Source organism: Panthera leo, chromosome C1 (assembly GCF_018350215.1).
Source record: "Panthera leo isolate Ple1 chromosome C1, P.leo_Ple1_pat1.1, whole genome shotgun sequence".
In the NCBI taxonomy this organism is placed as follows: domain Eukaryota; kingdom Metazoa; phylum Chordata; class Mammalia; order Carnivora; family Felidae; genus Panthera; species Panthera leo.
In genome coordinates this window covers 158370759-158392279 of record NC_056686.1, presented here as the reverse complement: position 1 = coordinate 158392279, position 21521 = coordinate 158370759, and the positions used below count along the sequence as shown (strand labels likewise).

At 43.3% G+C, this 21521-nt stretch overlaps 2 protein-coding genes across 2 annotated transcripts in view; both read right to left on the bottom strand.

The window, feature by feature from the left end:
• MYO3B (myosin IIIB) overlaps window positions 1–21521 on the bottom strand; it is a 226165-nt gene that overhangs the window by 101394 nt on the left and 103250 nt on the right. The window contains exons 18-19 of the mRNA XM_042949071.1: window positions 21153–21254; window positions 16997–17099 (exon numbers count right to left, since the gene is read on the bottom strand). Coding sequence (XP_042805005.1) covers window positions 16997–17099; window positions 21153–21254 — 205 coding nt within the window. The remainder of the gene's footprint in view (window positions 1–16996; window positions 17100–21152; window positions 21255–21521) is intronic.
• On the bottom strand, window positions 11820–12901 carry LOC122227869 (40S ribosomal protein S14-like). Its single transcript, XM_042952594.1, has 2 exons — window positions 12858–12901; window positions 11820–12318 (listed from the first exon to the last, which is right to left on the bottom strand). The coding sequence occupies exons 1-2, from the start codon at window positions 12899–12901 to the stop codon at window positions 11820–11822; spliced, it is 543 nt and encodes a 180-aa protein (XP_042808528.1).

Below are 21521 nucleotides of genomic sequence, written 5' to 3'. Positions count from 1 at the left end.
TTCCCAAGTCCCACTGAGTCCTTTAAATTTGATATTTGTTTGCCTCATTGCTTTTCCCCAACCATGAGCCCACACAGCCTTAGCCAGCTCTTGTATTCTCATTTCTTTTTTTCTCCTTTACTACTTTATTGCAGGCAGCTGTCATGTGTAAAGTCTAAGGTTAAGAGCAGAAGACTTTTCTTCATTCTGCTGAGAATACTTGTCTTATTGGAAAAAAGGACACTCAACCAAGAGCCCTTAAAACAACCCACATTTAAAGTAACCCATAAAACGTACTTCAGTTCTTTGTCAGCAACCAAGGGAGCAAAGACAAAACCAGCCTCAGGCCCAGGGATGGAACTCGGATGCAGTAGTGAGGAAGTGCACTGTGACCCAAAGAAATGCACGACCATGGGCTGAGGGCCACAGCACAGCCAGAATAGCTGAGCACACTTTTCTGTGCTCAGGATGTGACTGGATGCTCTTGTTTAATCCTCAGGTCAGTGCTAGCAGTGAAGGTCCTACCAGAGTGCCCTTTTCACAGCTGAAACTGGGGCGGACTGAGTACCCTGTGCAGGTGGCATCCAGACATTCTGATACAAACCCAGGTCCGGTGGACACAGAGCCTGTGTTCTCAGCCTCTGGCACCATTTTGTTGCTGGACTTTTGTAGACAGTGACACAATTGATTTGGGATCTTAATCAATGTTGCCTGGAGCAACTAACATTTAATTCTAGGAAACTTGCCAGGAAACATTAAATTAAGCCCAACTGTATCCGGAGATACTCCTTGATCCCTGACCCGTTGACCTTTTATTTACTTTGTGTCTATGGACTAATATGAAGATTATACACACTGTACCATGCTCAAGATTCTAATTTGCTGGGAAGACTTAAGATTCTGTGTAATTGGGGTGCCTGGGTGGCTAAGTCAGTTGAGCGTCCGACTCTTGATCTTGGCTCAGGTCATGATCTCAGGGTTTGGGAGTTCAAGCCCAAGGTTGGGCTCTGCACTGGCAGTGCTGGCAGTGTGGAACCTGCTTGGGATTCTGTCTTTCCCTCTCTCTGCCCCTCCCCTGCTCACACTCACACACACTCTAAATAAATAAATTAATTAATTAATTAAAAAAAAGACTCTGTATAATTATAAAACATATATTATGTGTGCGATATAAGGTCCTCAATTGTCTCCCAGATATCATTCACTCATTCCACAAATAATTTTTGAGTACCTTTGTCTCTTGCTGTTATGGGGGATACAGCAGTGACAAGGAAATCAAAGATTGCTATGCTCTTAAGAACCTATATTCTAGTGGGGGAAGCAGACAATGAATGAAAGAGAAAAGTAAATATGCTAGCACGTTAAACAGAAGTGCCAAAGAAGAAAACTGAAGCAAGAAAGGGGCATTAGAAGTGCTGGAGGCAGGGTCTGCAATTTTATTTATTTTTTATTTAAAAAAATGTTTATTTATTTATTTTGAGGGAGAGAGGGAGCAAGTACAAGTGATCACACATGAGCGGCGGGGGGGGGGGGGGGGGGGGGGGGGTGACAGAGAGAGGCAGACGGTAAGGGGGAGAGAATTCCAAACAGCTTCCATGCTCAGTGCCAAGGCTGACATGGGGCTCGATCTCCCAACTGTGAGATCATGACCCGAACTGAAATCAAGAGTTGGACACTTAACAGACTAAGCCACCCAGGCATCCCGAGGGTCTGCAATTTTAGACTGAATGGCTGCAGTAGATGATATCTGAATAGAGCCCTTAATAAAAAAATAGGAATTGATGTCTTTGAATATGTTTTCAAGCAAAAGCTCCTAAAAGGTAAAAAACATTATGTGTTACGGCACGTAGAAGCCAGAAGACTATTGCAAACAATTGATAAAGGCTTAGCAACATACTTTATGATACATATGTATGATACACACGTACATATTCCTGACATATTAGTGCCAAAACACATGGGCTAGTACTAAAATACACTCACTTAATGGTGTATTTTGAATTCTAAGTATACAACACATAATTTTTTGGTATGTTTTTTAAAATATTTCATGGGACATACACTAAAAGTTATTTATATAAAATTCAGGTTTAAGTGGGTATCCTACATTTTTATTTGCCAAATATGACAACTTGATCTTGGACAAATCAGTACCTCAGCATCTTCATCAGGAAAATGTAAATAAAAATTCTTGCAAAATTGGGGCGAAAGGTTTCCATTTGTGCTTTTAGGCAGAACAAAAAAGACAACAAAAGGATTTTAAGATAATTAAGTTAGAAGATATATCCATGGTCAGAATTTAGAAACACACACTTAGCAAGGTGTTTAATATTAGTTGTCTATAATTTTGTACTTCCGAAAGTCCCTGAACTGGGAAACTTCAGGCTTGAGGGACAGGAGAATGCTAATGACAGGTACCCCGGGGGTAGCTTCCTTTCGTGACCTCTGTTTCTCCTTTGAGTGGGGTCACAAGGTAACTTGTGGGTTGAGTTAATTTTGAGTGACAGTTCTAGCACTTTAAAGCCTGAATTAGGCCAGGGCAGAGACTTGTGGAGACAAAGGAAACTTCAGAGGTAATTTACCATTTCTTTTTCATGCTTTCAGTGGGAAAACTGAGGCCTAGAAAGGCTGATGTGACTTGTCCAAGTAAGTCAGAGGTAAGAGGAGTCTAACGTCCACATTCTTTGGATGATGCTCTTGTCACTAGTATACCCACCAAAGGTGGTATATTTAACCCTGTTTTCCTCCTTTAATTATGAAAGCAGTGCTCAGTTCAGAGAAATAAAAGCAAGAAATCCTGAAATAAAGTGCATGATAGATAAGCAGGCACTAAACGATGAGGCCCAAAGACAGATGAGGGAGGGGGCGTGAGCGTAGGGAGAAACAGTTGAGGGAATTTTTAAAAAATGAAGTGAAAAAGCCTAAACTAGATTGTATGCAGTCAGCAACGTCATAGTGGAGAAGTCAAGGACAGACAGCAAGCAGGGCAATGCTCATGTGACTAGACTTGGAGGTATGGATTGAGAGGGACTGTGATCTAAAGAGAAAGTGGCTGATGAACTGCCCAGTCAAAAGGAGAGAAGTAGCACCGAATTTACTTTTTAATTTTAACTTTTTTTTTCAAGTAGGCTCCATACCCAGTGTGGAGCCCAACACGGGGCCTGAACTCAAGACCCTGTGACAAAAACCTGAGCTGAGATCAAGTCAGATGTTTAACTGACTGAGCCACCTAGGTGCCCAATTTTAACTTTTTATTTTGACTTAATTTCACATTTATAGTAAAGATGCAAGAATAACATATGAAATTTTGTATACTCCTCAGAATATTCTCCAAATATTAGCAATATATACATTTGTCTTATCCTCTCTCCTCTCTTTCTCTCGGTACATGTATACTGATATCCGTATACACAAATATATATAATTTTTTTCTGAACCATTTGAGAGTCAGTTGCACCTTGTGTCCCTTTATCCCTAAATACTTCAGTGTGTGCTTCTTAAATTTTTTTTTTAATGTTTATTTATTTTTGACAGAGACAGAGACAGAATGAGAGTGGGTTAGAGGCAGAGAGAGAGGGAGACACAGAAGCAGAAGCAGGCTCCAGGCTCTGAGCTGTCAGCACAGAGCCTGACGCAGGGCTCGAACTCACGAGCTGTGAGATCATGACCTGAACCTAAGTCAGATGCTCAACCGGCTGAGCCACCCAGGCGCCCCAGTGTGTGCTTCTTAAAAGCAAGGGCATTCTCTATATGATGAGGTAAAATAACCAAAATCAGGAAATTAATATTAATACAATACTATTATCCAATGTTTAGGCTGTCTGGATTTTGCCACCTGTCCCAATAATGTCTTCTATAGAAAAGGCAAATTCTGGACCATACACTGCATTCAGTTGTTATGTTTCTCTAGTCTCCTTTCATCTGAAACAGTTCCTTAGTCTTCCTTTGTGTTGCATTTTAAAACCTATAGATCATTAATTTTGGAAGAGGTCTTTCTGGTTTGTCTGCTGTTTCTTCATGATTAAATTCAGGTTATGCACATTTGGCAGGAAATCCACCGAAGTAATATTGTGTTCTTCCTCAGTGCATCATGAGGAGGAAGATGCTGTCAATTTGTCCAATTACTAGTGACGCTAACTTTCAACACTTGGTTAACATAGGGTCTGCCAGACTGCCCCACTGTCTTTTTGCAATCACTAAGTATCTCATGGAGATTTACTCTGTGATTATGTAAAAAGCTTGTTAACTCCTTAAACTTTCCCTACTAGTTTTAGCATCCGTTGATGATTTTTGTCTAAAATAATGGTTATTTTAGCAGTTGCCAAACAATGATTTTCTGTTTTCATCATTCCTTTTACATTTATTATTTCACAGTTTATTGCAAGGAAAAGCTCACCCTGTTTCTTCTTTTCTTCATCTTCCTTTCCCTCCCTCCTCTCATTCTCTCCCTCCCTCCCTTCCATCTATCAATATAGACTAGTGGATTCTTATTTTATTCAATACACTATATTCTTTTATTATCATTATTTACTTTGATACTGAATTGTCCTCGATTTGGCACTAGCTTAATTTTTTTTTTAAGTTTGAGAGAGAGAGAGAGCATGCGCACACATGTGCACGTGAGCAAGTGGGGGAGGGGCAGCAAGAAAAGGGGAGAGAGAGAGAATCCCAAGCAGGCTCCATGCTGTTATCAAGGAGCCCAATGCGGGGAACCCATGAACCATGAGATCCTGACCCGAGCCGAGGTCGGAAGCTTAACCGGCTGACCCACCCAGGCACTTCAGCACTGACTTCATTTTAGAGTTAGGAACCACAGATTTTAAAATGAATGTCTCAGAAAAGAATGTAGAACACTAAAAATTACATAGGGAAAGGTGGGTACTTCAGAGAGAGCAACAATAACTCCTTCTTTATTACTATTCATGAATATGTTTTATGTGTCAGGTAAGATACACTTTATCTACGTTATCTCACTGGACATTCTCAACCTGGTGAGGTAGACATCGTGTCATTTTGTCTTCCATTTAATGATGAGGAAATGGAGCAAATGAGTTCATCAAAGCCTTACTTACCCTCAGCAGCAGCAGGTCTAGCCCTTGCTCTCAACCACCAGGCAACTCCACAAATAGGTGTGGAAATCTTCAGGAAAGGAAAAAGTCTTAGAAGCAAGTCTGCACTGTTACTGAGGGTAGCTGGACATTTGTTCCAGAGTTTATAGAGTCATCTGAACTTTTTGCATTTTTACAAATGGGGCGTTTGGAAACTGTCTACAAGTCTGTCATCAGTCTAGGAGCTTTCCTAACCTGCACTGTGGAAACTGTCCCAGCCCTGCCTGAAATCCTGTGAAGGAAGCATAAAGAAAGAGTTAATTTGAGCCAAAGTCTACTGACACAGATTCAGAAAAACATGAGTTGGCCAAGTCACCTGGGGAAGCGTTCCCATGGGTCAAGACAAGTGAGAGCCAAATTTAGGAAGAGAAAAGAAAACTGAGGGAACAGCAGAGCAGAGATTCTTAAGAAAGTTGGTATCTATTCAAGCCTTTAGATCCCAGGTGAAGACAGGGCTGTAGCTTTGCCCTCCTAACAGGCTAACAGATCAGATCCTTCTTCCTGCAACAATACCACGGACTCCACCACTGCCACACCACCACTTTTAATATGAAATTACAGATACTATGAGATTGCACTTGGGTGAAAGAAGTATGTGGCATGCTAGAGAAACTAATGGAAACAACAGCCCTGCCTTAGAGGGAAAAGCACAATTGGATCTGAGAATAACATCCTTACACTCCCAGGAGGAACGAACTAAAAATAAAAGACAAAAAGGTGCTTGTGCTTCCTGCCAGTCAGTAAATCCAATAAGCAAAGGAGATGCCTCAACCTGGCGCTGGGTAGTTAACCGTCAGCCTGACTCCCTCCACCCGAGAGCAGCCATGTGGCTCTCAGAGCTAACAGCTGCCAAGCAGAACCCCTCAGATTAACCCATAGGTGGTGTTGAACCACTTCCCATTAAGATATTTGCAAAGCAAACAAAAATGATAGCCCCACTCTGAGTGCTGGGAGCGGGCCAGGAGCGCTGGCTGTTCTTGTTGACACAAAGAGCTCTCCGGGGAAGGTCTGGGCCAGAGCAAGGAAGGCCACTCCTGCCTGCGTCTCCAGACTGTGTTGATTTTAGGCCATTAGAATCTTAGTAACAGGGTCTGTTTATTATCTAATTTCCCAATCACAGCAGTCGCTAGAGCCCTGTTTCACCAAAGCTCTCTATTCCTGTCTTCCTGACCTACACCATTGAGATGAAAAGAAAAAAATTCCAGCCTCCTTCTGTTTTGTCTGCTCATCAAGGAGGCAAGTCTGAGAAGTCACTGAGGTGCACACAGAAAGAGTGTGGCATCACTACTGTCAATGGCTGCTGTGGCCAACACTTGCTCAGGTCCTTCACAGTTTAAAGTGACTGGGGCAATACTAATGGGAAATATGCTGGAATATTTGTGCCCTGCAGGTACAAGCCAAATGCCACAGAATCCACAAAATACATAGGGAACAGAAACACTACTGTTTTTCCTTTTAACCCAAAGAAAATGAAATAAAGTTAACAAGGCTGTGGAAATATATAAAGTTATTCTTCCTTCAACCTGTAAGATTATAATCTAGGTTTCCTTAAGTATTGATGATAAAACACTTTTATCTAGAATTCATTTTTACACAAATTTTGTTTCCTGCAATATTTTCATCTTGAACAAGTTTTCTTTTCTCAAGTTTGTTTTTTCTTTCAAAATAGGCTCAATATGCAAAGATTTTTTTTTTTTTTGAGAGAGAGAGAGAGAGAGAGAGAAAGAACAAGCATGGGGAAGGGTATAAGAAAGGGAGAGAGAGAATCTTAAGCAGGCTCCATACCCAGCATGGAGCCTGATGTGGGGCTCGATATCATGACTGTGAGATCATGACCTGAGCTGAAATCAAGAGTTAGACGCTTAACCGACTGAGCCACCCAGGTGCTCTGCAAAGGTATTTTTGCCAAAAACTCACTCTGAGCCTGAACATAGCAAAGGTATGGATGAGGATACAAGCAAAGTAGGTATCAGAGATGTACTGAATTTCTAGAATTTCCTACACTCACAAAATGGGTAATGTAGGACGGGAGCAAGGGATGATGAAACGGTCAGAAGAATTTGCCAAATTTTGTCGTTCCTTGAAACTGGCCTTTAGATTAGAAACCAGAACTTTAGGGATGTAGGTATCAATTGTATACGGAGAGAGACAAACAGAAACTGAGAGAGAAGAAAAGGAAAGAAAGAAGGAAAAGGAGAGAGCTAAAGAGAGATGGAGATTTCTTTAGTAAAAGTACAGGTTATCATTCTGAACAGTTGATTTTTTATAAAAAAAATAAGGGGGGGGGAGTTATTTGCTACTTAAAGTATAAAGTGAAAGAGCAACTTCCACCTTTCAGTATAAACTGAACATATCATTCAGTTTTAGATGATATTTATCCAAATAAAATTAAGTTTCACTGGACCAAAGTTCTCTGTAAATGTGCAGGTTTTCCAGAAAGAAAGTAAATCCAACATTGCAGGTCAACTCCACAGAGCTCATGCCATCATTCGCTGACAGCATCACTTGCTGATGTGTCCACAGGGGATCACATTTAAGGCCTCGGTGGGTGATGCGGTAACTGCGGCTATACATGAGGTTATGTCGAACACACCGAAATTGGTTCTCACGTCAAACTGTCCAAACCATTTCTGGAGATGCTCCATGTTTGTCTGAGACACCAGGCCCCAAACACTGACTTGAAGTGTGGATCTCGTGTGTGGGTGGGGGTGGTCAGAGAACCCAAGTCAAAAATGTGTTCTAACAGCACGGTGCTGGGGTGGCTCAGTCAAATATTTTGACTCTTGATCTCAGCTCAGGTCATGATCTCATGGTTTGTGAGTTCGAGTCCAGCATCAGGCTCTGTGCTGACAACACAGAGCCCGCTTGGGATTCTGTCTCTCTCTCTCTCTCTCTCTCTCTGCCCCTCCCCCACCCGCTTTCTCTCTGTCTCTCGCTCTCTCTCAAAATAAATAAACAAACTTCAAAAAATGTGTTCTAATATTTCTGCTTAAGTTCACTATGTCTGGATCCTAGCAGCTAACTCTAAATTAAGATAGTAACCATAGGCAGTTACCTGCCAATAACTCTGCTTCATAAAGAAAACACATAATTAAGCATCTTCCCAAACTTGGGTCTTAATTTTTTTTTAAGTAGGCTTCACACCCAGCATGCAGCCCATTGCAGGGTTTGAACTCATGACCCTGAGATCAAGACCTGAGCTGAGATCAAAAGTCCAATGCTTAACTGACTGAGCCACCCAGGCACCCCAGGTCTCATTTCTGAGTTAGGAAGTTAGATCCATTACAGAAAAATGAGACGATGTTAACATTTCCGTTCACTTATTTTGTTAGCACTGTTGGGTTTCTGAGAAAGCCAGATTCCTACTTTATCAAAAATCAATTATTATGTTGAAGTCAAACTCAACATAAATAAGAAGCATTTCTTGAGGGAAAACTAATTAAATTTAGCTTTGGATCCAACAGAAGTAAAAATTCATTCATCCGTTCATCAATTACCCTTATGCTTATAATGGCCCAAGATCCAGATTCGGCTGTTATCCAGAAATGAGTGACAGTTTCAACCCTGGAGTTTATTATCACATATAGATTATAGTAATAACAGTTAACATTTCTGTGCATTTACTACACGTCTGGTAGTCTTCTAAACATTTCCTATAATTTATTCTCACAATGGTTATAGGAGATAGGTACCATTATTAGACATGGTTTAACTTGCCCAAGGTCACTGAGCTAGTTGGACACGGACCTGAGCCTAGACAGAAGCAATCTGGCTCCAGAGTCCATAGCCTAAACTGCTTCCTCTGCCTGCATGGTGCCCCTGAACACAGTGGACAGGAGTCAAACTCAGATGCTGGTGGGGCCAGGCCATGAATTAAGCAGTCTGTGAGTAGGAATCAATGGAAGACACCCTCTACTCGGTCCCAGCAGACTGCTGCTAGATACAACAATTTTTTAAAGCGATCAGAAATCTGAATTGTTCCATGAAGTCTTTCTATTTTTATAAGTTGGAAACTAAATTAAGAATTTTAAAAACATTGTTCAGGCCAACCCAAATACGTCTGCAGACCATATTCTACTCAATGACTGTATGTGTACATTTTTCAGCTTATAGAATATGGTCCAAAACATTTTGTGCATCTTTAAGCCTCCCACATCTTGGCTCCTATCTGCTTTATTGCCCGTTATAGTTCTCCCCGCATCACGTCCCTCCCACCACACCCTCTGCCTTCATCCCACTGGACACCTCGCCTTCTTGTTGTGCCCCCTGCACATCATGCCTCTGGACCATTGTTCACTCTTTCTCCCACCTGGGATGGTCTTCTCCTAGCTCTAGTCTGTTTCAAAACCCTGCACGAGGTGCCACATGGGTGATAGCGTGAAGGATGAGTAAAATATTCCAGGTAAAGAAAGAACTGGCAAGGAAATTCTATTCAGGAGGAATAGCATGGACAGGTATACAGAAACAGGAAAACAAAAGACATACTGAAAATCACCAAACAGCTCCAGATAATTTTAAAAGAGGGCACTAGCCTTTGGAATCTGGTCCTCCAAAAAGAACTTGGACTGCTGACATTCTTGACATCCACAATCCTTCTAAAAGGGTCTTTTGCATAAGGATCACTGATCCACTGATGATTTAAGGTTTGTTGAAATAGTTCGGATAAATATTTATGTACAGCCATAAGCAACTCCACAAGGAAAAATATAACTCAAAACAGATTTTTCCTTGAAGCTCCTTTCAGCTGATGATAAGATTTCTGGCTTCAAAAACGGTTTGAAAATAAATGTGACCAATTAGTACTTTAAAAATCAAGAAACTCCAAGAAGGCCCTAACAATCGAGTAAGCTCTGGAAGTTACCACTTGAGGCTGTGCCAGTGAAACCCTGGTCATATTGGCAAGGGTGAGTCGGGCCCAAACTCAACCTCACGTTTATCCCTGACATAAAAGCCAGGAACACAAGAAAATAAAATATGACCCTCACGTTAAAGCAGAGAGTGAGGGCTGTGCAAAGTTTCTAAAGTGCTGGAATCCTCAATGCGTATTTTAGTCTAAAGCCCTACAGCTAAGCCAGAGGAGCCTTGACTCTTCACCTCAGGCTAGCTTGCACAGACTACTGTTGCTACCACTTCCATCACCATAACCAACAGCAGCGTGTTACCATCCCGTGAGCATTTACCATGCGTCTAGAGCTATGCTAGTTCCCTCGCAGAGATCATCTCCAATCCTCACAATCACGCCCTTTCTGCAGCCCAGGACACCGAGTTTCAGAAAGACGAAGGAATTTGACCGAAGACTCGTAGTTCATAAGAAGCTGAACCATGATTTAAATTCAGGACTGTCACCAAGGCCCATCTGCTTTCTACCCAAAGGAGATAACACACAGCGTATCTCCCACATCACGAGCACTTCCTAGAAGAAGGCCACCACCTCTACCACTGCGCCCATATCTGCCGCCACCCTCCTTCGGTGTCCAAGTTCCTCTAATGCCTAGTGCATTAACTTGGCCCTGGCAGTAGGCACTTGGCTGGAGGGCACCGGCTTCCGGAGGGGGAGAAACAGAAGTGGAAGGAAAAAGGAGCACGGGAACTGAAGGGTGGGAGAGGAAAGTTCCTCCCGATACATAAGGAAAGTTTTGTTTTGTTTAATCTTCTTAGCACTGCCACATATTTCTGCGGGGACCCCCCACGCAGTGTGTGTGTCAAGATACGTGGCAATCTGTACTTTTACAGCCCACATGAAGATCTGGCCCACAGTTGGCCCTGACTGGGAGGCTGTTTCTCTGGCTCATCCATTCTGAGGTCAGCCCAATTGGCTCCAAGCCCCAGAGTGGGAGAAATATGTGCTCGCTTTCCCCTCTTGCGAGGTGCCAGCTCTCCTCGAGCTGCCTGAGTCATGAAGATTCCCGTCACTCGGAGTCCGAATCCTCCCTGAAGTGGCCCACAAGGAAGCGGTTTCTCTGGAGGTGTGTAACGAGCTGCCGGGTAGAAACATGTGCACCAGCATTATCAACCTCCTGCCTCCGTTATAGGGGCTTCTTGTTATATAACAACAGGCTAGCTGTGCTAAAGAATGTCAAATAAAAGCCTGGCAAGAGCTTTGCCATATGCAGGCCAAATTAAATTAAGGAGCATAATCCTCACTATTGTACTTATCAGCATTAAAATAGAGGATTACCATCATGGGAACAAAGCCTCATGACATAAAAGACTATTTCCTTTCTGCCATTCACTGTACACAGTTACAGGCTCATGTAGGAAGCGGAGCGGAGAAGGGCCACACCAACCACTGATTTCTCCTTTCAACCTGAAGCTGCCTTCTCCCTAGCCAAGTTAGCCCCCACCCCCTCATGCACAGATGGGAGCATCTTCTCCATGAGGCTTTAATCCCAAGAATTCGGTGCTGGAGTTCTCTCCACCAATCACAGGATGACGGTTTTATGCCCACCAGGGTTTTTCCCTTAGCTGGTTGTGATTTAAGATTTGTCACAATGACATTTATAGAGAGCACAGAGCAGAAAAAGCCATGGGCTAAGCATTTGGAACCTGGAACCTAGACAGGCAGCAGAATGTATCAGTAACTTAAAAGTGTCAGCTCTGGAGTCAGAAGGCCTGCGTCCAAATCCTGACTCTGTCACTTTACTGGGCAATATTGGCAAATTACTTATCTTTTTCTTAAAGCTTATACAAAGGCAATTTATTAACAGAAAACAATAATTTGAGAAATCCTGTTCATAGACGGTGACCACAGCAACCCCCCTTCCTACAGGTGCTATCAGAGGGGATGGGGGTGGCTTCCTCAATCTGCCCGATCTTCATTCCTGAGTGGACAATGGCTCTGAGGGCTGACTGGGCTCCAGGGCCAGGGATCTTGGTCCTATTTGCTCCTGTGGCCTGGAGTTGGATGTGGAGGGAAGCGGTGCCCAGCTCCTTGTACCTTTGGGCTACATCCTGGGCAGCCAAAATGGCAGCAAAGGGAGAGGACTCATCTCGGTCAGCCTTCACCTTCATCTCACTAGTCACAAAGCAGATGGTTTCCTTGCCAGAAAGATCAGTGACCTGGACAATAGTGTCACTGAAGGATGCAAAGATGTGGTGGACACCAAACACATTTTCTCCTTCAGCCACTTGAGATCTGAGGCTGATGACCTGTTCTTCCTTCTTTTCCTTCCCCTTGAGAGGTGCGATTTCCGCATGTCTTCTCCAGACTCCACCACCAGAAAGCAAATCACTTGTAATACCGTAACGTCAGAAATTATACAATGTGTACCTCTTTCATAGGGTAATCTAAGGATTAAATAAGGTAGTACATGCAGAACACTTAATATAGTGCCCCAAATTTGTTAATAAATGCCAAATGTTAGTTGTTTTTATTGCTGGAGAGAGAAGCTCTGGTTTCAAACGCGACCTGCCATTTATTCTCTGTGTGACACTGTGTGTGTGACCCCTCCAGACTAGCTGATTAGGGGCAGGACTAGGTAAATCTGATACATCCAACGCAGCACTGGTCTCTAGGCAAGCTTTGGGGACTACAGTCTTGGCCTTCCCAGTTTGGTTTACTTATCCATAAGACGGGTCAGTAATGCCAGCCAAAAGGCTTGGATAAGAATCACGTGAGATAACTGGAAAAGGACCTGGACTCACAACAAATGTCGAGTGACTCTGAAGGATTATGTTGTTCTTATTCTCAGCAATAGTTCTTGTCAGGTTTGGGTTTTCCTTATGAGCTCTTCCCTCTGATTTTGCCTTCTCTTTACCTTTCCCTAGTACCTGTCTGATCCCATCACTACTACTTCAGGACTCTTCTGGCACATTTTGTTGGTTGGTTCTCCAACCCCTTTCTTCTTTGCCTACAGCCTATTTGCAGAAGCTGAAAATTCCCATGCTCATGTTCTCAGCTTTCCTTGTAGCTCCCTGGCAGATTCTGGCCAGTGAGATGAGAGGAGAGTGTCCTAGGGACTTCTGGGAAAGGCTTCCATCCTGACGAACAGAGAGAGACTCCTGAGGAGAACCCCACCCACTTCCCATCCACCTCTTCCTTTCTGCTTTGGACACTGCCACGTGAGTAACTATTGCTTTAGTGCTGCTTCAGCCACCTTGCAACCATAAGTAGGGGCACGCTGATGCACTGAAAATAGCAAAGAGATGAAAAGGCCTACCTCCTTAATGACATCCCTGAGCAACTGAGCCAGCACTGGAACTTTTGTCTTCAGACCTTTATCTCAAGGGATTCTTAAACATATTGGTTGGAAGGTCTGTTAATTGCTGCTAAGAGCATCATCATTGGCATGACTCAGCTTTCTTCTTTGCCTGCCCATCTCTTCCCCTGTTGCTCTCCCCAGTTTCCTTCCTGTCAACCCCTGGGTTGATCCACAGGGCACTGAGGTGACCATCAACACAGAGGGCAAAATGAGACCCCTAACCCCCTGGGGCAGGCATATCTTGACACCCTATCTAATGAATTATTCTGGATCCTATTGTTGCTGCCCCTACCCAAAGACTGAGCAGGAAAAACATTTATTTCGTAAAAATCTGAGCTCTAAGAGTGGCCTTGGATGTCAGCTCAATAAACATATTGAGTACCTACTGCGTGTATTGGAAACAGAAAGAAATAAGATTCAACCCTCACTTATGAGAAGCTGACCTCCTAGCACACAGTCAACCACACCACCAGGCAATATGTGAAGCGACAGAGAGTGATAAACCAAAGTGTGGTCCTAGGACCCTGTCTGTGAGCTGTTCCTACTCACTCAATGTCATAAGGAGCTTGTGCCAGAATGTAAATCAGTTTATTACCAAGTACATTATTTAGCTCTGCTGATATTTTTTTCATAGCCAGACTTCCTCGATGAAGAAAGCAGTGGGTTGATTGACATTCTGATATGAACTCATTATCTTGTTGTGAACCAGCATTCTGAGTAGCACTGTTAAAAATGGACTACAAAGATTCAAGGAGCATTGAAGAGAATTAAGGTCTTCATAGAGGGAAGGGATATGACCATGTGTCTTGATGAGATAGCTAAGAACTGAACAGAAAGGCATGAGCAGAGAGAACAGAGGTAGTTACATTGGCAAAACGGTAAGTCTGACCCCACAGGGTGCATATAGGGACGTACTGGAGGTGAGTCTGGAAGACAAAGCAGAGCAAGACACAAAGAGACTTGACATGGCAGACTGAGAAGTCTGAACCTCTTTTGGTCTAAAATGGGAAGCCATTAAAGTTCTTTGAAAAGCCAGAATATACTTTAGGATAATTGATCAGGTGTCAGAAATAAAAGCTGGTCTATAAAGAAGAGAAAAGGGAGAGAGGGAGAGAGAACAAGATAATGGTAGGGCTGGACCAGAGAAGGATGCTAAGAAAATGATTGGAGGTGGAGTTAAATGAGAGGTAGGGATCAAAAATGGCTGCCAGGTTTCAAGGCTAGGTCACCAGAGTGTTTATTCAACTCACAAGAGTGGGGGCAGAGGGGTCAGGCAGAAAAGGTGCTTTGGTGGGAACTTTTCTGCTGAGGCCCTGGTGTGGAAATCAGAACATGGTCAGCCGAACAGAATCCCAAGAACTGTGCTCACTCAGCTGAGAGTCGGGTGATAACAGAACATACCAGCGAGACAGGATATCACTCAGGTGAGGAATAAAGAAGAAAGAAAGTCAAGGGCTTGGAGGGCTGCCCCATTCCAATGGTGGGTGGAAGAGCATGATGGGGCCAGAGAAGGCAGAGACCAGGATGTCTTAGAGGAAGAACCTGAAGCCTGCAATGCTGCAGACAGCCACGGATGAGGGCAATTTGAGGACAGCACAGCCCACGGAACTGATGCTGCAGAGTCTGACGAAGACAAGGCTCTAGGAACTGGGAGCTGAACTTCCCAAGAGCAACTGTGGAGACAAAGGGAGGGCACAGATCAGATCGGATTTCAGGATTAAGGAGGGTGGTGGGGGAGGGAATGAGGCCCCAGACCAGGATGTTAGTCTGAGGAAGTGTGATGGTAAAAGTAACAAGAGGGAAGCCAGGGCCAAGAGCGGCCTTTTTTGCAAAATGGAGAGAAGTATAAGCAAAAAGGAGAAAGACACTAGAGAGAGAACGCCAGGGCGGGCTAAATGATGAGGGCAGGGCCACAATGAAGGCATTCACCTGTGCAAGGAGGGACCTGTAGCCTTTTGAGATGGGAGCAAAGGAAGAAAGAATAGCTGAAGAGAAAGAGAGATTCTGAGGTGGAGGGAAGTGAAGGTGAAGTTGGCTTACAGCTGTCCTGATACCGTATGTTAAAGTCAGTCACCAGCTGAGGTTGAGGGGAGTCAGGCAGTTAGAGGCATTGACCAAATTAGTTCACTGACTTGTCCAAGGTCTAACAGCTGGAAAATGTCAGCACTAACTAGGACCAGAACCCAAGTCTTCCACCTGCCAAGTTCAGTGATCTTTCTGCTGCATCAGAAATTCTAAAGTTTGTTATTCTAGTATAGAGTATCTAGTATTATGTTCTATAATATTCCCTCAAGTACCCTTGGCTGAGCTATCCTACTGGGAAAGTAGTCTACTTTATAAGCAGTCCAACAACAGTTTGAGACCATTAGAGAAGTATTGATAATTTGTCAAGTCTCAAAAATATTAATAAGAAGCCTCAAGAGATTAAGAAATATTTTTAAAAAGTACAAATCAAAACCACTTCTTTTTCCAAGTGATGCAAAGAACTTTCTAGTGATCTGCTTCTTTCTCCAAATCCTGGAGTACACTTCTTAAAAAAAATTTTTTTTAATGTTTATTTATTTTTGAGAGAGACAGAGACAGAATATGAGTGAGTTAGGGGCAGAGAGAGAGGGAGACACAGAATCCGAAGCAGGCTCCAGGCTCCGAGCTGTCAGCACAGAGCCCGACGCGGGGCTCGAACTCACGAGCTGTGAGATCATGACCTGAGTCTAAGTCGGACGCTCAACCGACTGAGCCACCCACGCACCCCTGGAGTAAACTATTAATGAAAAGTCCCTACAACCAATTTAGAGGAAAAGAAGAAAGATAAGCTTCATTCTAGTTAGACCTTCCTTTTGCCACGGTCCACTCCTTCCTGTGGTTGTGTCCTCTTCCTGGTGACATGTGTGACAGGGCCTGAAAACCTTTTCTGGGTAAGGGTAGGTTAGGGAGTTTTCTGTGAAGAATAGGAGGCCTAGCCTAGGAGCTCCTTGAGTGTCCAGTGCTTGATGTCATGGCCTTGTCTGGTCTGACTTAGAGTGACATGAGCCTCCATTTGGCAGAGATACTGGTCTCTGCAGACCCGAGCAGTTCCTAGGTACACTGAAGATGGGGTGCTGCGGCCCTGGGCTGTAATGCTCTACTCTGAATTATATTTGACTAGAAACTGTGGGTAAATAGGAATTGATGCTCCCTTTTTGCTTCAGCGTAAACCAAGCTTTTTCAGTCTCGGAACTACTGTCATTTGGGGCTGGACAACTCATTGTCGTGAGGGGGCTGTGCTGTGCCTGGTAGGCTGTTTGGCACTATCCCTGGCCTCCACCCGCTAGATGGCATTAGTACACCTCCTCCCCCTAGAGTTGTGACAACCAAAAATATCTCCAGACATTGTTGAGTGTCCCGGGGTGGGGGGTGGGGGGGGGGGGGAAGTAGGGAAGAGAGGCAAAACTGTCCCCAGTTGAGAGAATCTGTTAAGGTTCATCAGGCAACTACCTGTTTTGCCATGAAGAGAACCCAAATAGCGGGACTGCGCTCAGGTTGCGCTGTAGAATAAAGACTTTTGCCCACAGAGTAATGACGTCTGACCTGGGAGAATCTGATAAAAAACACTTTTTGGCTCCACTGTCTCCAACTCACCAAAACACTGTTTGAAGTAGCTCTGTTTCAGTGTCCATTGGAACAGAGCACCTGAGTTTAAGATTGGGAATGCTTATAGATAAGACTCACCAATTTTTCTCAGTGATAGCAGGAGGGTTGCTTGAAGTATCTTCATGGCCATTGTTGAATTCTGTTTGTGGGATGACTTTACGATCTATAGAGCCCCTTAGAACTGAGAGAAAACAAACAAGAAGACAAACAAAATCCTTAGAGATCTATGGACAAGCTCAGAAATAGGCAGGGTTAGGTTTTAGAACACGTCTACACTCCGTAGCACCTCTCTCCTGCCCCTCCTGCTGTTCCACAGCCTTTGTCTATGACATGTCATCAAAACTGACCTGTTTTGTGATCCCAGCCAGCAAGTTGGGTAAAATCATTCATGGTTTTGGGAAAACAAGCTACCTTTCTCTGGCAACAGAGGTAACGGACTGAGCTCAGTGGCCCCCAGGTGAGGTAGACTGCAATGGTGGCAGCAAGAAGGGCACTGGGCGAGACAGCAGACCAGCTTCCGGTCCTAGACAGCAGGACAGGGCGGCCTGCTGATACAGATGGTAGGTCAAGGAATGGATTGTCACAATGTGGGTAGGACTGACTGTAAACAGGGAATCATTCCTAGAGTAACCCATTTCTACATTGTGAATGAGGACAGTTTACCAGTAAGTTTCTCAAGAGTGGGGGTAACAAATACAATTCCTCCTTTCAGTGACCCTGGCAGCCCAGCTGTAACTAATCAATCATGCCCCTCTTTTCCACTAAACCTTAATTTATCTTCAAGGTCCTTCCTAACATGCTTTACATCAGTGTTTCCCAAAGTGCAGATGCCACGTGATCACGACTTGATAGGGACAACCCATGAAGCATCAACATCGCTTAGAAACTTGTTAGAAATGCAAATTCTTGGGCACCACCCCAGACCTACTGAATCAGAATGTCCAGGGAGTGGGGGAGGGGCTGGCAACCTGTGTTTTTAACAAGCCCTCAAGGTGATCCTGATCCGTGCTGAAGTTTGACAGACAATGCTCCAGATCAATGGTTCTTAATCCTAGTTGTATATTCAAATCACCCAGGGAAGATTTTTAAGTATGCCTGAGCCCAGCCCCTACAGATTCTGAAACTGACCCAGGGTGGGGTGGGGTTGGCTTCAATTTCAAGAAACTCTCTGGATGATTTAACCTGTGGTCAGGGCTGAGCATTTACAGTCTCACACAGTCACTACTAATCAAGAGAGACTGCACCTATTTGGTATCCTCATTTCAGATGCTCTAAAAGCATCCAAACCAAAATATAAACAGTGAAGATAATTTATAAATTTGGCAACTGTGACATACTGTAGAAGATGCATAAAATGTATAAGGTTGAAATTATAATGACAGAACACATAGCATGACAAAGATACAGTGCAGAAAAATAAATACAGAAATCAATTGTTTTATGTTGTCTATTCTGGGAAGACTACGCTCTGATTCTATGTTATTAGTTTGGTTCCTTAGACAAATATCTTTTGTGTAGAAGAAATGTAATTCTTCGAGCTATCAACGGTAGATAAGACCATCTGTTGTTGTTATTATTATTGCTATAAACACCAAAGGATAAAGACAAAAATTTTAAATGGAATATTATTACATTTTTATTATCACACAAAAAACATCATGACCAGACAGGGAAACAACAATGTTAAAAGAAGACAAAAAAGAAATTAAGAAAAATATCTGCAGCTTTTTAGAATTTCATTAACTTCCCTTCCCTGCCTTCCCTCCCATCTCTTGATTGACCAACTCCTCCCAGTAGAGGACCAGGCAGGTTTCCCCTTCCTGGAGATTCCAAAACACTGTTAGGCCTACGCTTACTTGTAATACCGTGGTAAGCAACATAAAAGCAAGAAGTGACATAAAAAGAAGAAAGAGGAGCCCACTTCAGGGCACAGATAACTCTGTTTGCTTATTAAGAAGGACCATTGATGGGAATAATCTTTAACCTTGTGCTCTGGCCCAATTCAGCTGGACCAAGAGCTACCATGCACTGATCAAAGCCCAGCCGGTATCACCCACGTGGAAAGCTGAGATTGTTGTTGTCTCCACCCATCTGAGATCTTCAGAATAAAAAGGAGCAACAGCAGTTCAATAGATTCAGAGAGGAAAAAACAAAGCAAGGAAAGATCACCAAGCCCCTTTTGGTTGGGGACTCTCCAGAGGAAGGTGCCATGTTTTTCCCCAGAGAGGAAGCTTCCACATCTTCACCTGGAACTTAGCAGATGCCCCTAGTTACTTTGCCTGGATTTACAATAAAAACCCATAGAATTTCTGTTCATGTAATTGAAGGGAAAACTTATTCCATGTTTCTTATTCATTTACACTTCAGTCATCAAAATATTGATTTTTAAGAGTTATTTGAAGTATAAAAATCAAACAGAAAACTTACAGAATATTCTTAATAAAGCTTAGATGAAGTCTGTTCTCCATCCTCCAGCTTTGCCTGGAGAGCAGGGAGAAGGATTTGAGTCAGAGTAAAGAGATAAACTTAAATAAGAAGGAGACTATCAAACTATTGAGTTCAGAGCAAAACTCAGTATTGTCAAATATTTTTAACTATGTCCTGGTGACAGCTGGAATCATCTGCATCTCTTTGGCAAATTAATTGCTACACAAGGAGATTGGAAAAGTGAAGATATGGAGAAAAACAGAAAGGTAAAATAAGGTGGTCCATTCTAAGTAAACAGATCAACTTAAAAGGAATGACACCAGTGACGTGGCTGAACAATGAAGAGCTTGAATTGCAGACTTGAGTACATCCAGGAGTGACAACAGAAGCTTCTCCAGATATGGATTCTCATTTCCTCAAAGAAGCATCCCTGAGTGTTCTGGTTTAATGAAATAAAGTAATGCTGGGACTCCTTCTCTGAAGGAGTCGAATCCTTCCAAAGTCGGATTGAGCTCAATGAACCATTCATATTTCCCAGGAAAATCAAGCCAATTCTCCACTGGACCATTTTGGAATAAAATGGAGAAGATATGGCTGAAAACACCAGAGCAGGCAGTGCAAAGTCAAATGCCTTTGGGGTCACTCAGGTAACAAGAATGTGTGCACTGTCAGGCCAAGAGGGTGGCGGGGGCGGGGGGGGGGGTGTTAGGGTTTGTGGTGAAGCAGAAAATATATGACCCACCTAAAGAGATTTGGGTTCAAAGTTTAAAAAAACAAACAAACAAACACTGTATCTGGTCAAACAAAACACATCTGTGTGCTGATTACACCAGAAGACCTCCTATTTGTGACTTCTGCTACGGAGAAAGGGTCTAGACCATGAGTCAGTAAGAGCTAGGCATCCTATTTTTGAAAACGAAAAGGGTGTCATTGTCTCCACCCCAAAGTCTCCTCAAATTCAGGAAACACTGTTGCTCCCTGGGCTCTCCCTCTTCTCCTTCTCTCTTACTCCCTAACCTCCCTGCTCCAAGGTGAAGTCCCAGTTCTGTACTTCCTCGAAAAATAGGCTGCATGGCCAATTCCAAAGGAGCCAGATGTGCCCAGAAACTCCTTGCTGATACCCTGTAACTGCAAACTCTAGTGGAAAATCTGGGGCAACTCATCCTCACTTTTTAGAAAACGCTGGCATTAGCATTAAGGGCCATATTTTTGAAAATCATAGTTTCTTCTTGCAGCAGAAGTCCAGGAAACTTCAAACTGCAAAAAGGGAAGATTCCAATATTTTTTCAATATTTAAAAACCACGAATTTAGTCTAATTCTCTCATTTTACGAGGATGTTAACCGATGGAGGGCTTAGACCTTGAGTTTTAAGTTCTTGTCCACGGTGCTCCTTCCCACCATAAATGTTCTTGATTAGTCTGAGGTCTATTTACCAATGTCAGGATCACAGAAAGATCTTAAGAAGTTGAACTTTCATAAGTCCCAACATGAGTCAGACAGAAATGTGTCAGGGTCTACTCCGAGAGGAGGAGTTGAAAAGAGGCTATCAGTAAGGAGAGCCACAACTAGACCAGTTTCCCCAGTAAACAGGTCAGAGGGCAGAAGGAGCAGCTGCAGAGAAGCTGAGCTTATCTCCCTTTACTCCTTCCCTTCCGTGAAATCACCTATGGGGTCCTTTGTAAAGCTGTCCCTGCACTTAATCAGCTGTCACCTACAGAAAAACAGATCACTATATCAGGCAATCATTTTCAGCTATGGAACGTCTCTAACTATAGGACACCCTTCCCAAACCTCTAATGATCCTACCTGTGTGGTCACCAAGCTCACTACAGTCTTGAACGTGGGCACTTTCCTTGGTGTCCCCTGCAACAGCAGGCTGCAGATCAGTGCTTTGGCCTGAAAGGTGCTCTGTGGAATGAAACAAAGGAGTAACTTACCAAGGTTATGCTCCCATACCTGGATGAATTACCAAAGTGGGTGACATCACGTGGCTAGCGAAACCCACATTTGTCTTACAGTTTGAGGCTCCAAGGTGATAAATATCATCAACAGATTTGGCACTTATTTTTAAGATTTAATACAGTGTGGTTGGAAAGGGCATAGTTGTAGAAAACAGGAGAATTGATAACTGTTCTGGTTGGACTTCCTAGTAGCTTGGTGACATTGGTAATTCAG